The 14,872-nt window shown below is 44.6% G+C and overlaps 1 protein-coding gene across 1 annotated transcript; it reads right to left on the bottom strand.

Moving 5' to 3' along the window:
• Positions 1–866: 866 nt before the first annotated feature.
• On the bottom strand, positions 867–14,572 carry LOC127015795 (alpha-fetoprotein-like). Its single transcript, XM_050895957.1, is given in 17 exon segments — positions 867–911; positions 1,896–2,028; positions 3,540–3,763; positions 4,552–4,690; positions 5,889–5,986; positions 6,624–6,756; positions 7,680–7,894; positions 8,529–8,658; positions 9,238–9,335; positions 10,206–10,353; positions 10,898–11,100; positions 12,060–12,195; positions 12,423–12,483; positions 13,927–14,053; positions 14,346–14,519; positions 14,521–14,544; positions 14,546–14,572. Coding segments are annotated over 17 exon segments (2,115 nt in total).
• Positions 14,573–14,872: the final 300 nt, after the last annotated feature.

The raw sequence follows: 14,872 nt of genomic DNA, 5'->3' as shown, positions 1-14,872 counted from the left end.
CTGCTCTTCTTCCGCACCCTCTTTGGGATGCCCAAGAGAATCTTTTTCTGTGCTTAAAGGCAACTTACAATTCCCCTAGAGCAGCCCATATTAGGGAGCGAATGTGTTGTGTTTCAAGGGCAGAGCTATAAAAATGCAAAAATAATTATTTGGTGACTGAAAAAATAATTTGAAGTGGTTACAGGCAGATTTTCTTAATTTGATCTTATTTGCGTTTATGCTTCGTAAACTTAAGATTTAAAACGCCTTTCCTTTTTTTGGTGTCTGTGACTATTTGGTATAAGGAAAATAATATTCCATAACATAAGACGGTGGCCACATCTAAACCCTGAATTTGCATCCATTTAACTTATTTTTCCGGTGGATTTCTTTAAGGTGATGCACCCTCTCTCTGGACTGAAACTGGCTTGAAGTTACTTGTTTTGGTTTAAAGTTTACGTATCCTTGATCATTTGGAATCAAAGTGGTAGGAGCCAGATACAAAGTTCGCGTACAGGTTTCTCCCCCATCTGAATAAAATGGATATGCACGTTTAATTTTCAGGTAAGCTGAGCTCTGCGAGCAGACCAGGCTTACAGTTCCACAGCTCAGCAGATTCAATGCGGGAATTTGATGTTTTATTCTGAGGCACCTCTTTTACCTTGTTCACAGCAGCAGATGGGAGAGTGGCAGAACTGTAGCTGGTGTAAACCGTCATGGCTTCATTAGATTTGTGAGTAAAGAGCCACAACGTAGTTTTCTCTGCTATGACAAATCATACGCTCCTGTTTATGCTTCATGAACATTTAGAAAAGATACGCTTGCTGTTAAGTTTGTGTGACTTCCTATCATTCGGCAAGTATCTTCCAATATGCTATGCAAGCTCTTTATGCTGACAACATTTTTTCACTTCTTTTTATAAGTTCTGGACCCTGAAAAAAAGCAAAATATCTATGAGCAATAGAGTCAGGAAGGTGATGTACTTGTGAACAAGTTAAATGAGTCCGGCAGCAGTAAGTAATGTTTTATAATCTTTGCAAGTTGTGTACAAACGCTGTATATTCAGAGTGCATATACATATTTCACTATGTTTAATATACATTTTGCTTTTAGTGTTCAGCTCGGATTACCTTAGAAGATTTGGATTTGTTGGAAAAATACCTAAATACACTTCTATTAGGAAGAGTTAGTAGAATGGTTCTTTGCAGGTATGCTGTTTGGGTGTATTCAGAGGTGGAAATTTCTGATTAATAAAAGAGAATTTTCTGTGTTTTATCATTTAAAGCAAAGCAAGGCAAAGACTTGGGAAAAGAGAGAGCAAGGCTCAAGGGTCATGGATGGTTTGTTAAAGGTCAGTTAAGGAATATATGGGAGAGAGAGGAGAAGCAGACAAAAGCAGATTTACTGGAGGGTAAAGAGAAGCCACAGTAGCTCTGCAGTATGAAGTTCAGTGAGCTAAAATAACATAGGAAAGAGAAGAGGAAAAGAGAGGTAGGGAGAATAAACAGGGAAAATGCTTTGACCTAAAATGTGATATATCCTTTCTCTCCCTATTGCAGAGGAACTTTTCAAGAGAAATCCAGTTGAGAACTGTTAGCCAGGGACAGACCTTTGCCCGTATCCTTCAACAGGGCAAGTCCCAGTGACTCCCCCGAAGCAACAGATGTAGCTGAGCTCCGTGTCTATCAACTGCTGCACATAAACACGAGACTAATCAGGTAAGTTCTCTAGTGATCATTCAACTGGTACACATATCTACTTGTGCAGGCCATAAAGGTTGTCTTTGGAAATGTAAATGCAGGAATTCTGGCTAGCCAGGCTTTGTTGTTGCTGCTTAATGGAGAGATTTACACTCTCGCCTGTGCTCCATGTTTCCATTTTGATTCAGAACGTATGGGTGAAAACAGAAACAGTACCTCTTTCACAAAACACGCCTCACGGTTTTCTTCTTTGCAGCACTGTTCCCTCATGGCAGTAAAGGCCGCCGTGACGGAGGTCAGCTGTTCCTGTGTGATCTGGGGCTTGTATTTGATGAGGTTGATGAGCATTCTGCAAGAAAAGCAAAGCAAGCCCTGTGAAGCTGGGAGGTAAGCACACGGATTACGAAGCACTTCTCAAACAAACAGTCCTGCAAAGTCCCTGCTTGGTTACTGCCCGCTTCCTTTCTACAGCTTTCTCATTTTTATTCGCCACCCAGATACGTATTTGCAGCAGGGAGCAAAGATGCGCCCCGTTCTCCTGTGAAACAAAACATCAGTGCTCGTTTTTGGAGTTGCTGCACCACGAATATCCATGAATAAACCGTGCAGTTGGTTTATGTGTTGGGCGCCACTCCAGAGGGTCCAGGACAGTATGGGTTCACCACAGCACAAGTTAACGGCTGGCCTGGTTTCGGCTGGGACAGAGTTAACTCTCTTCTTAGTAGCTGGTACAGGGCTGTGTTTTGGATTTAGTGTGAGAATGATGTTGATAACACGCTGATGGTTTAGTTGTTGCTAAGTAGTGCTTATCTTAAGCCAAGGACTTTTCAGTTTCCCCTGCTCTGCCAGCAAGGAGCTGGGAGGGAGCATGGCCGGGGCAGCTGACCCCAACTAGCTAAAGGGATATTCCATACCATGGAACGTCGTGCCCAGTATATAAACGGGGGGAGTTGGCTGGGAGGTGCGGATCGTGGCTCTGGCATCGGTCAGCGGGTGGTGAGCAACTGTGTTGTGCATCACTGTTTTTTTTCTCCCCCCCCCCCCCCCCTTTTTTAGTTATATTCCTTTTCATTACTATTATTATTATTATATTTCATTATTACTATTGTTAGTATTATATTTACTTTAGTTATTAAGCTGTTCTTATCTCAACCCACGAGTTTTTTTTTTTTTTTTCCTTTCCTCCTCCCCACCCCACTGGCAGGGGGAAGGGGGAAGCGGCTGCGTGGTGCCGAGTTGCCGGCTGGGGTTAAACCACAACAACGGCCAAAGAGTTTGGGATTTTTTTCCCCTTGCAGTGACAGTGGAGGGGGAGGCCAGCACACAAGTTTTCTCTGGCCGAGGCTACCAAACACCACAGCTTTTCAGAGGCTGAAGGAGTGCGTGGGATGAGGAAAAAATATATGGGCTTTCCCGTTCTGGGAAATGAGCCCTCATTAAGCTGTAAAGGCCATGCCGTACTTGAGGCAGTAGCTTCCTTGTTCTTCTGGTATCTTTTCTTGCGGTGCTTTGAGCAGTTCCCATAAAGGACGGTGGGAGGGCATGTTTGTCAGACCTACCTTTGCACGCCTATTGCTTCCATTCCGGTGGGGTGTATGCCAGTGCAGCTGCCCACCTCTGAAAATGACTTTCTTCTAATCAAAGGCAGGTAAACATAGGTTGAACCAGATAGCAGAAGAAACTGGGACTAGTGTGAGAGGAAAAAAAGGAGCTGGGAAGAGGGGTTGAGGGGTGTGTGGCTGTTTTTCCAATGGCGTATTGCAGAACGAGAAGGCCAGACAGCGGACAAGGGAAAGGTGAGCATTGCCAGGATAAGAATAAGAAACAGAGGGGTAACAGAGTAAAACAGGCATGTCTTACTCCTGCTTCTTGTGCTGTAACTTCTCCTCTTCAGTCGTACACAAGTCTTCGTGGAAAGTGAACAGACCAGGAGTCAACGATAAGGGCACATAATTCTCATCAATTTCTAGTTTCCCCATGCATGGCCTCCTGAGAGCATAGGAGCTACTGCAGCAGTGGCAAACTCCCGCGTTTATAGGATCGGTCAGGTGTCTTCTACATATTTCTCCAAGCACGAGATCCAGCTTTACCAAGAGAAGTGAAAAAAACAATTTTACGTTATTTTTTTTCTTTTTCAAAAACCCCTGGAATACATGCTGCTCTTAGTGAAGTTATAAAAAATAACTGAGAATTTTAAATTAAACCTTGTTTGTAAGGTAGATAACAGTTTAGATTTCTACTGAATGCTCACTTTTGTCAGGGTAAAAACGGCTCAGATTTTTCAGAATAAATATGTATATGCAGTGTTAGGGACTGTCCTTTGCGCATAGAAGTGATGCGATTTCTTCATAAAAGCACGCTTGCGTTTGATTTGTTTCAGCAGCAGGCTTTTTGTAGGTATGTTCGGCTGTTCTTGCGAATGTGATGTACAAATGGGTGGCTGGAGGACAGGCTGAAGCTTTTTAAGCACTTTGGCTTACGGGCCTGGAGAATTCTTACAGAAGAGCTATACAAAACTGATCCTTTTCATAGAGCCCTACAGCTTTGGGCATCTAGAAAGGATGAACTCGGACAAGAGATCGTTAGCTTCAGAGGGAACGGGGTCGGACTGCCTGCACTGCGTGACTGTTAACTGCCTAGCGCTAGCCTGACAATTTCCTGATCCTCCTGTAGTTTAATTCAAGCATTAACTTCAGTGATGCTGAGTTATGCTTACTTCAGGCGTGGAAGTACGTCTTCAGGCCAGCTCAGCACCTCAGTGAACACTCTTCTTGTTTACCTTTACTGCAAGCTCTTCGACCCTGCTGGCAGCAGAATTTGTGGCAGAGTTTCAAGAAGAAGTAGGACCAAGATACGGCAGAAAAACACTCACGTTTTCCTCGGCACAAGGCAGTAGCTTGTCCTGGCTTAACTGGCAGCATTTGGAGCCGATTGTAGTCATTTGCTTGGTGAATTTTATCAGCTCTGCGGATGTCAGCTGAGGCATCTTCTTGGTGAAGCTCATGAGCAGCCTGAAATGATAATTTCTTTAATATTGGTGTTTTTGTTCCACCAGGCAGCAGCGAGCAAGCCACTGCCTTCGCGTGTGTGAAGCTCCAGCCAAACCCCACAGAACGCTCATCAGTACAAGGGCAGGACTAAGCCTGGTGTTCATAAACTCACGTAGGCAAGTGTAAGCGTGCTCTGTTTGTTTGAGCTCTCTCCTTTTTCTGACTGGTCTCTTACCAGGTTAAACCAGTAAAATTAACGATAGTGTTGCCAGTTACATGTTGGTGGGCCCTCGTGCCAGATGGTACATATGTTTTTCCTGTGTTACTCATTTCCCTGGGAGTGTAGGGAGCTTGACTAAGAGCAAAATTGAACGCGAGTGACTTCTTGGCAGACTAGATGAGGTCAGAAGATAAGCTCAAAAAAGTTCACTTGTGTTTTCTTTTTAAAAACCTGTGCTTATTAACCGTCATGGCCAGGAAAACCTTAACAACTGATACAATAGGCAAAAGCAGCCCACCAGGTTTGATGGAAACCTCTAGTTCCAAAGGTATTCTAAAGATCAAACGTGCACGGGAGTGCAAAAAGCCCAGTATATCTCCCCGGAGAAGGCTAGCTGAAGCCTAACTTCAAGTATGCAAGCAGTTTTGAGGTTTCATCGAGGTTGCTTACATACTTTAAGTTAGGCATGTGCTTATTAACGTTGCAAATCAGGGCCAAAGTTCCTGCGGGAGGCTTGTGCCTGCACGTTGCATTTAAGCACGGCATATGGTTGAGCTAGTCCTGTTTCGCTCTGTCTACTGTAGTTAGATTTTTGTTACAGTTGTTAATGTTTACATTGCTGCAGGAGCTGGATAGAGCAAAGTCCTTTGCAAAAGACACAGCGACTGTCTTTTGGCCAAATTTATGACTCTTAAGTGACAGCTCACAGCTCAAAATGCAGCTATAAAGCGAGAACATCATAGGAAACGTGGACGGGAGATTGAGCGAGTTATCACTTTGCTGCGTCATGAGTTGGGTTAAGGAGAGAACTCACGAGAGGCCAGAACATTGTCTTGGCAAAGAGGGGAAAAAAAAAAAATCCTAGAAGCTGTTAATATATTGGTCCAAATATTCAAGCGGTGTCTTTTAGCCTAGCTTTTTTGACATGTGTGGCTTTGCTCCAGCCCGGGCTGTGCCCAGCTGGTACAGGAATAACGTAAGCAGATGAAAAAGTAATACTCGTTTTGGAAATAGTAATCTCCTTTCTCCTTGTAAATGTCACAGCTTGTCTTCATGACACTTTCAGTTTCATAAATATGTTTCTTCAGTTCTTCCTCCTGAAAAAAATAAGTTCATTTGAGGAGTCATTGTATCAGGGGGAATGCAGAATGCCCTACTGCCTCATGATAAGGCCTGCATATCTATAGCTACCTCGCACCTGATATATACCACCCGCTTGTAATTGCATTAGAAAGTCTTCCTCTGTCTGAAACCTCTGTAAACTGCCTGGATGTGGTAAATGTCCACCTTCAATCACCTTGAAATATTTCATTTTGCTGGTGGAAGGCCAGGTCAGAGACACAGGGTGGCTCCTAACTTCAGATATTTACAATGCCAATGTCTTTACCTGAGACAATAACCATAAGCTCCTTTAACGTTTACAAGAGGGCACTTGGAACTGCTAGGGAGCCCGAAAGAGAGCAGGGCTCACAGAAATGTTAGCTCCGTCCCTTTGCCCGGCATCTCTGTCTATCCGTGTTAAATCGCTTCGCAACTGAAGATTGCGAAAGCTCTGTTGATGCTTTTTCTGTACGGGAATCAGTCGGGCCTTGCAATATTTGTTGGGTTTATTACGGGAGCTGCGGGTACTCGCTCTAGACCCGGAGCAGGCGTATTCGCTATTTAGCCAGAATCAGTCAGGTAGTCACACGCTGGAGTCCATCGGTCGGTTGTGTGAAGCCCGACGGCACCCACCCCTCTGCTGCAGCAGCCGTCTGGAGCACCGGTTTGGCAGCACTCGGTCAGTAGGTCCTCGTATCCTTTACCAATTCTTAAAAGCATTTGAGCGGAAAATTCAGGGTGTCTCCTGGAATATTCGTACAGAAACCTGCAATATGTGGAGCAGCAGGAATTAGAGAGAAGCCAAAACAACTGCCCTCAAGAGGTCGGGGATGGCAAGGACAGCAGCGGGGCTTTGGGGATGGTTTTGTCTGATGGAACAGGGAGAATTTCACAGCATCTCAGCCTGGGACTGAACCTGAACAAAACGTGGCTGACCGAGCACAGCGTTGCCTGAGCAAGTCCTGCGTGTGTAACGGTCCCAGCTCAGTGTTACCTTGGGTCGAGCACAGCTTAGAGCTTTGTGGGGCTTGGGGTCTTGCTCTTTTTTTTAATCCTATCTATCTAAATGATAATGAAATAATTCCCGGTAACAGACCCATTTCTCAGTGGACGCTGAAAAGATTAGCTCTGCTGAAGCAGTCGCGCCCAATCGATTAGCTGCACTTCTCATAAATACAAGTGATGTATGTTATTTGAAGCGAATTCTCTGTCTTTGGGACTCGATGCTGTTCCTGTTGCAGCCTGTGGCATTCTTGCCCAAGTTTACTACTGGTAGGATCAGGGCTTCGTTGCACAGAGGAAGACGGCTAGAACAGAAATGGACCAATCCTGTCTGAATCGAGACATGAGTCTGACTTAAACAAGTGGTTTTGAATTCCCACTTAAGCGCGGGTCAAAGCTATGTTTTGGGCCTGAGATCAGAACTGATAGTACCTAAATTTCACATGCGTTTCTTCAGTTTTGTCTCTGAAATAGCCATCGTGCCCTGTTCTCCATTTGTTCCCGTTCCACACCTTCTAGGGTTGAGCGGTGGTTTACTAAGATCAACTTGCACAGTATCGCATGCCTACGTGCTCACAGAGCAGACAAATCTGAGGCTGATGAGCTGGGCTTTAACGTCCCCAGTGTCATCTTTTGACCCAAGTACTGAAACAGCAAAATTGAAGAGTAGAGGGAGACCCACGTTACCTGGCTAAGTGTGTATCTTTTTCCTGGGCAAAACGTTCACATATTCCTTCGTCTTCTATAAACTGCCTGATGTGGGGGGACAAGTCTGCAGGTTTGTCATCGTTTTCGGCGTTAACTATGCATTCACTTCTTTGTAACAGAGGCTTTTCACAGCACTTCTTGATTTTACTTGATAGGGTGTCTTGGTTGGTGCAGACATAGTGTAGAATCTCTTCCTGTAAAGCAAAAAAGGGAATGAAGGAAGTTTTACCGGATTTTGGTCCTTTTTTTTTTTTTTTTGATCTGTGTGTTTATCTCCATTTTACAGACAGAGAAGGTGACTCCCAAAGAGAAGAGGTGGTTGGCTGAAGCTGCGCAACAGACGTCTGGCAGGACAAGGAAGAAGAGTGAAGTCCTGTTGATCTATTTGCTGCAGTCCCTTGCTTGCATTTGACCCATGCTACTAGGTAACCACTTAAACTGAGAAGTTCGCTGTCTAGCTAGCCACCACAGACAAGCGGTGAGATAAAATGCGTTGGGTATGTTAGAAGAAGGCAGAGAACGGCGGGCGGGCGGATACTGTGTGCTGCCAAAAGTTGCACAGAAAATACGTGGCACAGCCGGGAGCTGCAACCCAGTCTGCTGAAACAGCGTTAGGTCATTTGGGTCACACAGTGATCTTGCGGCCCTTCTTGATGACTTCACACAGGGAAAAGTCAAATAGGAAAATCAACCAGGTGTTTAGACTGAAGAGTTAAACTCCAGTTTTGGAGAGCAATCGGTACAGCACAGGAGGGAAAAAAAAAAATATGAAAACAAAAAAAAATGCATTCAATTTCTACAAACATATAAATCTTAAATGAGTTTTACCCTATCATGCATACAGTCCAGCATGTCTCCACGACAGCAGTCCTTGTGCATCTCAGCAATATCCATCACAAGTTTGTTAACAGTAACAAAATCAGCTTTAGGGAATTTTTGGCTTATCTGAGCAAGTTTCCTACAACGAAGAAAAACAGTTATTTGTTTTTATTCTCAGTGTGAGACTGTGATAGCTATCATCATTTTTCTGTGGAGGGGGTATCCAAACTGCTCAGGAATGGTCTCTCCCTGCTCCCACTAGAGTTAACAAATAAATGTCCCTTGAAGCCAATAGGTGAGATGTTCAGAGTTATCTCAGGATCCTAGGTGAATTCCAGTGTGAGACAGTGGAAAGAAATGTGGGAGGTGAGCAAGAAATTTCAGGAGCAAGCTTGTGTCAAAAATGGTGGAGAGATGGGAGTTGTATTTTGCTCGCAATCGCTCTAACTTTCGTCACGGAGAAGTGCGTTCGTTTCAAACTTTGGGTTTAGATTTTGAAAGCTAATGGCAGTTTGTAAGGAAACGGCGACTGCTGTCATGCATAAATTTCTGTTCCTCATCTGTCTTCCTTATGAGGTGCTACTAGTGACCTGCACGCAGAAAGGACAGGGCTGGTATTCAGAGGCACTGTACCGTGCGCAGGTGTGGAGCCACCCACAGCTAACATGCAACATCCACGCTTTATTTCAAAATAATGATCAACATGGGGAAGACTCACAGAGCCTTTAAGGTCCTTTCTCCAAACTTCTTCAAGATTCCACAGGTGTGTTCCTGCCGCAGCCCATCTTCTTTTACTGGCCTCACCACCTTTGGTGCCTGGTAGAAAGAAGATGCAGACCGTGAAAGTGGAAGAAAAGACAAGGCTTTACGCTAAAACTAGTGCGGCGATGGTTTTTTAAAGAGGGATTTTTTTAATAGTGAAAGAAAAATGCTGTCCAAGCTGCCATATGAACTAACTGTTGTGCTTGCTGTTTAGTCACCAGCATTTATTCAGTAAGCGTTCTGTGAAAAGACACCAGAACCCTTTCAGGCAATAGTTCAGTGTTTTTAGCATAGGGGAGGAAATCGTCGTCTGGGAGCTACATGACTGGCTTTGCATTACTGTGAGCGAATGTTAAACTACGCCATCGCTCGCAGCCCAGCCAAGCTGCGCCAAAGGCGCATTCAGCCGTTCAGCCAGGGCAGGCTCTTCATCCTCATCTTCCACCGTTACAGGTAGTTTGCTCTGAACTTCTGACGCTGGTTACGTGCGGGGCATGTCTCTGCAGTGCAAACGCTCGGCCGAGCAGGCGATGTGTCATGGGGCTATCAACAGGAAAAAAAAAAATCTGACTTCTGCACTACACGTAGCACCACGTCCTCTCTCGGCATCCTTACGACAAGTCCCGTGCGGGCAGCAGAGTTGGGGTGGGCAACGATGCTAGCGCAGGGCGTGGGGACTGCCTTGGGCCCCCTGTAAAGCTGCATCTGCCCAACGCCCCACAGACGGCACTTTCATTTAGGAATTCAAGCTATAATTCCAGAGAGTATTGAAGTCTGATTTCAGCCTGTCCTTAACAAGGCGAATTCTAGCATCAGGCTGACATGCTGAAAAAGAAATGGCTGATAGCTCTGCTTCAGTATTTCTTTAGCTGTAGGAAGGTCCCTGGTTGCACATTAATAACCGAAAACCCTGCGATGGCATACCTGTCTCCGAAAGCATGCCTCCAGGTTATGAGTGGGGTCTTCAGCGCTTCCGCAGCAGTTCTTCATCATCTCATCATACCGGATAGCGACAGAAAGGATTGTTGGGGCATAGAGGAAAGGATGCCTGCTGGAAACCTCATAGATAAAACTAAAACCGAGAGAAAAATGTCTTTAGTTTCCGAGTCTGTCCCTGCACGCAAGGGGCAGCAGTGTTGTTGCAGCATCTGCCGTATAATAAAATGATAGCTACTAAAAGTGATTGTTTCCTTGTCATCACGACAAGCTGTGTAGTGTGGTGTTTGTCTTGGAAGATTCTGATGGGGCTGACGTTGTCCCGGAAATTGAAGTCTCAAATCCTGCCGGTTGTGGCTTAGAGGCAGCAAAACTTCTGCTTGGCTTTTAAGGACTAAAGGGAGGCCCTTGGTTTCAGCTGAGTCCTTTGCATAGATTACAGGAAAATAGGCCAGATGGTTTGTCATTTGGACCTCTATCCAAAGCAGGAGGTGGAGAACAGGCTTCACATAATGACAACGACAGCTAGATGACTTACACAAATAATTCGCATTGGGAAGAAAAACGAGTATGAGGTTACAGAGGATCTTAGACTGAACTTTTTGGTTGATACTGCATTGGCTGTCTCCAGGCTCATAACTGTCATATCTAGGCAACGAATCTATGGTTTATTTACTTACTATGCTGTTAATGGATGTTGATGCTGTGAATGATTTTTGCAGGCAGCTTCAGCATTTGGCCTTTCAAAAGGAGAAATGAACCCTCTCGATGAATTTTTAAGGGAGAGGAAGCAGTCATTTCTTTCCGGATCCTGTTTAGCACAGCAGTCAGTAAACCCGGGAAGATTTTCCTCCTGGCATATTGTATCGAGGAAAATCCTGTCCTGTGAAAAATTAGAAAAAAGTTACTTTGCGTGAGGATTCTGTTTTACTTCTCTCAGCTCTCTGAGGAGGCTACTTTAAGCCAACAAGCCCCGACTTATGTAAACTCACAGTTTCTTTCTTTATTACCTCCTGCTTTGACTGCAATGAAAGTCAGACTGACCTCTGAAATCCGTAAGTGATGATTTCTCAAACTCTGATACCTACAGACTGACTTCGAAGCGGAATGGTTTTCAGACACTCTGAACTCCTAACATTATTCGGACCCTTTTTCTTGATAACAATCAAGATGACTGATTTGTATACTGCGGCTTGCGGCATAGCAGCGTCTAGGTGTTCTAATTACAGTCAGGTTCGTGCAACGCGCAGTGTGTTGTTTTTTGTTCATCAAGTAGCGGTGCTCAGGTCCAGCTGTCAGTCACGCCTCAGGTGGGAACTGTTTTAATTCAGGGTTTGTTTCAGCGTGTCTAACAAATCAGAAAGGAGCCGGGACGCAGACTGACATTCATGTTTCACGATTCAATCTGCCAGCTCCAAAAGTGTGTGGGAGCAGACACCGTGGAAAACCAGGGCTGTGAGTTAATGGAGTGGAGCAAATGCCTGTAAACATCGCATTTGCTAGAAATACCTGATTTGGCTTCTCCTGAATTTCGTTGCAGCAGCCGTAAAAGCAGAGCTTTCTGAACATCTTTTAGAAAGATACAGGTTGAGGATTTCAAAAGAGGCTGTGATATTTGGGGTGGGGGGAGGAGAGGGGCTGTGTTTTCCTCCACTTGTCTTGAGATGCTTTATAGGTTGGAGCCCGGAGAACGAAAGAGTCAATAGGGCCGAACATGCACGCACAAGGAAGTCGCGTCTCAATCACGCATTCACGCCTCTTTGGAAAAACGCGTACCAGGGCTCCGAAATTACAAGTCACTTCTGAAAATGTTTGCCACGTTACAAGCATAAATGTGCTTACCAAAGGCTTCAGACAATCCGGGTTGTCTCTGGCCGCAGCAGCACACCTTTTGGCGAGGTCTGTGACCTCTTCGGCCATTTTAACTGCTTTGCCAAACGTGCCTCCTTGCACGTACTGAGCAAACATGATCATGGCACTAGGAGAAGAACACACAGCGTTAAACCTGTTGCTGGCTACCTAAAAACTAATCATAGAACTTTTACGTGCGAGACAGTAAGAGGATCCGTATCGCCCCGGGCTGAGCTGGCGCGGGCTGGCAGAAGGGCTGAGCGTTTGACTCACGGTACACGTTCATTTCCGAATGACACAGGGATGTTCAGTGGCAGCACATCTGCAAGTAGACGCTTTACCTGGACAACTTACATGGCTTTAAAATTATTCTCCTGCAGCTGAGAAAAACGTTGGCCAATGCTGGTTTTGTCCTCTGAAAAACAAGATAATTTGAATAAAAAGTGTTTATTAAGTGCTTGACCAAATACCTTTTTTTTTTTTTTTTTTTTTTTTGGTACTAGAGTCTTGGAGAAAGATAATTCAGTGCTTGGGGTGCTAGCACTGGGAGCGGGAAGGCATGAGATTTAACTTCCTATTTGACTTAAGCATGAGGATGTGAAACTATTTGTTTCTGACCTGCAATATAATAGGGCCAATGTAATTTCCCTGCCTAAAAGCTGGAGGGCGTTCAGCTACTTTGATGATACGCTTCACATGATGAGGTAAGCACCCTACAAAACACCTTTTAACCTTGCCTTAGCTAATGAAAGGTGTGCTTGACCGCTCTTTAGCTACAGATGAAGGATGTTCTGTGCAGAAGACATGGGATGAATGGAGGAGGACATTGGTAGGCAAGGCTCCTCAGAGACTCACAGGGCTGCATCCTTCTGTCCATGTTGTGAACTGGCCCAGAGGAAAACAAACGTGTCCAAGCTATATGAAGATCCTGCGCAAATATTTTCCCTTTGCCTCTGGGCCTTCATTAATGGGCAAACCTACATGCACTAATTTCTTGAGTTCCTTGTTTGTCAGCGAATAGTCCGAGAGATTAATTTTAAAAGAAGGGGCCTGTTCCCAAATCAAGATGTCTCATCCTCGTGTCAGTAGGGCTGAGATCAGTGTAAAAGGATCAAACACATGAAAGAATTAAGCCAGCTTCTCCGTCTGAGTAACACGGGGGTGTCAGTTGAGACGGTAACATGAGATAAGTAACACAAACATCGCTTCTGTTTTACACTGTTGGGTCATTTAGTGCATGTGGAAGTCCCAAAGAGGGAAAAAAAGTTGACTAATGGTAACAATATGTAATGTGAAAGAAGCATCTGAACCGCACGCTGTTGGAGGTTCTCAGTTGTCTCATTTTAGGCGCTTAACCTCAGTGAGAAGCGTGGTCATTGTAGGCTCCTTCAGTAGTCAGTGAAGAGAGCGTAAGACCCCTCCAAAGGAAAATGCAGAGCAACAGCGTAACGTAGCTACTCTGCATAGCCACCTGGAAGTAGCATCCCTCTTGGGACTTCTCTGTCTCGCTTCCTCGTGCGCTATGGAAGGAGGCTAGAACAACTGCAGGCTTTACTTCAGCCGTTTTCAGAGTACCTAAAATCAGTGGCGCAACCGCATCCCTGTGGATTAAATTCCCCTTGGATACGCTTCCTCTCAGTAATCGCTGGCCATCCTGTGCTCTACATAGATTCTGAAGCCATAAAGAAGCAACACGTCTAAGGCTGATCAAAAAAAATTTATACAGTTTTGTTGTATACCTTTGATCCATAAGAAAATAACCAGTGGCAAAGTGAGCTACCACATAACCACGCATGCTAAGTTGCAGCCATCAGTATTATACAAAAGAATAGAGTGAAAAGATGAGATATATCCTTACCTAGGTCCCGATAACTTCTAGGCAGGGCTTTGATTACAGTAGGGCTCACCAATAAAATGACATAAATTATTGTTCTCCAATTCATCCTGTCAGATTTTGGCAGGGGCCTGGGGTGAGCTTGGTTCATCTGTGAAAGGCAGAAAGAATTAAGGAGAAAGAGCTACTTTTATACTCTCCCAGACGGTTTCTGGTTAATCAAAACCCTTGTGCTGTCGTATATAACATTAGCCCCTTCGGAGTCTTCCCACAATAATTAGACATGCCATTATTTGCTCAGTGTGATGAACTCACCAGCTTGTTGCAAAGAAAGGACCTTGGAGATTCTTTTTTCTCCTGAAATTCAGGCAAATAGACGTGTTTAACTTATCGCACTTCAAACAAGGAGTTTAAATGCTCTCTGGGCTTTTTATCGTGCATACTGATCTCATCTACTTACACATTTGTTCAAAGGTGATTGCTGCGCAGAAGATGATGCCTTCGTAACACACTGTTGACTGAAAAACCCCAACTTCAGCTGTTAAGCTGATCTCTTTGCGTCCCTCCTTGCTGTACAAGCTATCTCTTGCTCCCAGCTCCTGAGGTGTCACGGTGAAAAGGCTGAATGAAGTACCCCCTACAATATTTTCGCAGCGTTCACAATTACCATCAAAATGTCTCCGCATCTTGAAACAAAATCAACTCTGAAACTGTAGAACGAGGGGGAAAATTCCAGTTAATACAGTTATTTTCCTGACTTCTTTAAAAGTACGCTGTAGGCATCAGCATGATACAAATGACAAATTTTTGGAGATAGAATGGCTTTAGAGAGCCACAGGTATTTGTGACAGAGGTAGGTGGGCAAGGATACGTCTGTTCGGTCTGAAGGAAGAGGCAAAGACAGACCTTTTTCTTTCTGTAGAGAGAAAATGGCAATGCTCCTTGTTCCAAACTGCAGGAAGGCGATGAG

The sequence above is a fragment of the Gymnogyps californianus genome, chromosome 4 (assembly GCF_018139145.2).
Source record: "Gymnogyps californianus isolate 813 chromosome 4, ASM1813914v2, whole genome shotgun sequence".
Lineage (NCBI taxonomy): Eukaryota > Metazoa > Chordata > Aves > Accipitriformes > Cathartidae > Gymnogyps > Gymnogyps californianus.
This window is presented reverse-complemented; position numbering and strand designations above follow the sequence as displayed.